We start from the raw sequence: 307 nt of genomic DNA, 5'->3' as shown, positions 1-307 counted from the left end.
GAGAAGAACGTGCAAGCGAAGTTGGATGAGCTCCAGGAGGATACTTCAGCGGTTTCAGGCGGATCTTCACAACCTCGGGAACTCACGGCTGATGATTATACTGCCATATTTCTTCAGGTAAAGCACCTTTCTGAAACTTTACACATTTAGAGAGTCTTGGATGAATCTGTTTTGCCTTACTCTATAGTGTTTTCCTTTGTCCTTTCTTTCATAGTCCACTGAGAAGGACTCCCGAGGTAATTACTATGGAGTTGGCAGCCTCAAAGACAGTCTTGGAGTTCTTGGCAAGCGCAAGCGACCAGACCAG

General features: G+C 45.9%; 1 protein-coding gene across 1 annotated transcript in view; it reads left to right on the top strand.

The window, feature by feature from the left end:
• LOC111829223 overlaps positions 1-302 on the top strand; it is a gene marked incomplete at its 3' end in the record, with an annotated part of 11,309 nt that extends 11,007 nt beyond the window's left edge. Inside the window, exons 5-6 of the mRNA XM_023777851.1 lie at positions 37-117; positions 215-302. Of these exons, the coding sequence (XP_023633619.1) occupies positions 37-117; positions 215-302 (169 nt within the window). The remainder of the gene's footprint in view (positions 1-36; positions 118-214) is intronic.
• Positions 303-307: the final 5 nt, after the last annotated feature.

The sequence above is a fragment of the Capsella rubella genome, unplaced genomic scaffold (assembly GCF_000375325.1).
Source record: "Capsella rubella cultivar Monte Gargano unplaced genomic scaffold, Caprub1_0 scaffold_17, whole genome shotgun sequence".
NCBI lineage: Eukaryota > Viridiplantae > Streptophyta > Magnoliopsida > Brassicales > Brassicaceae > Capsella > Capsella rubella.
The sequence above is the reverse complement of the archived record's forward strand: the minus strand, read 5'-3'. Positions and strand labels throughout refer to the sequence as shown.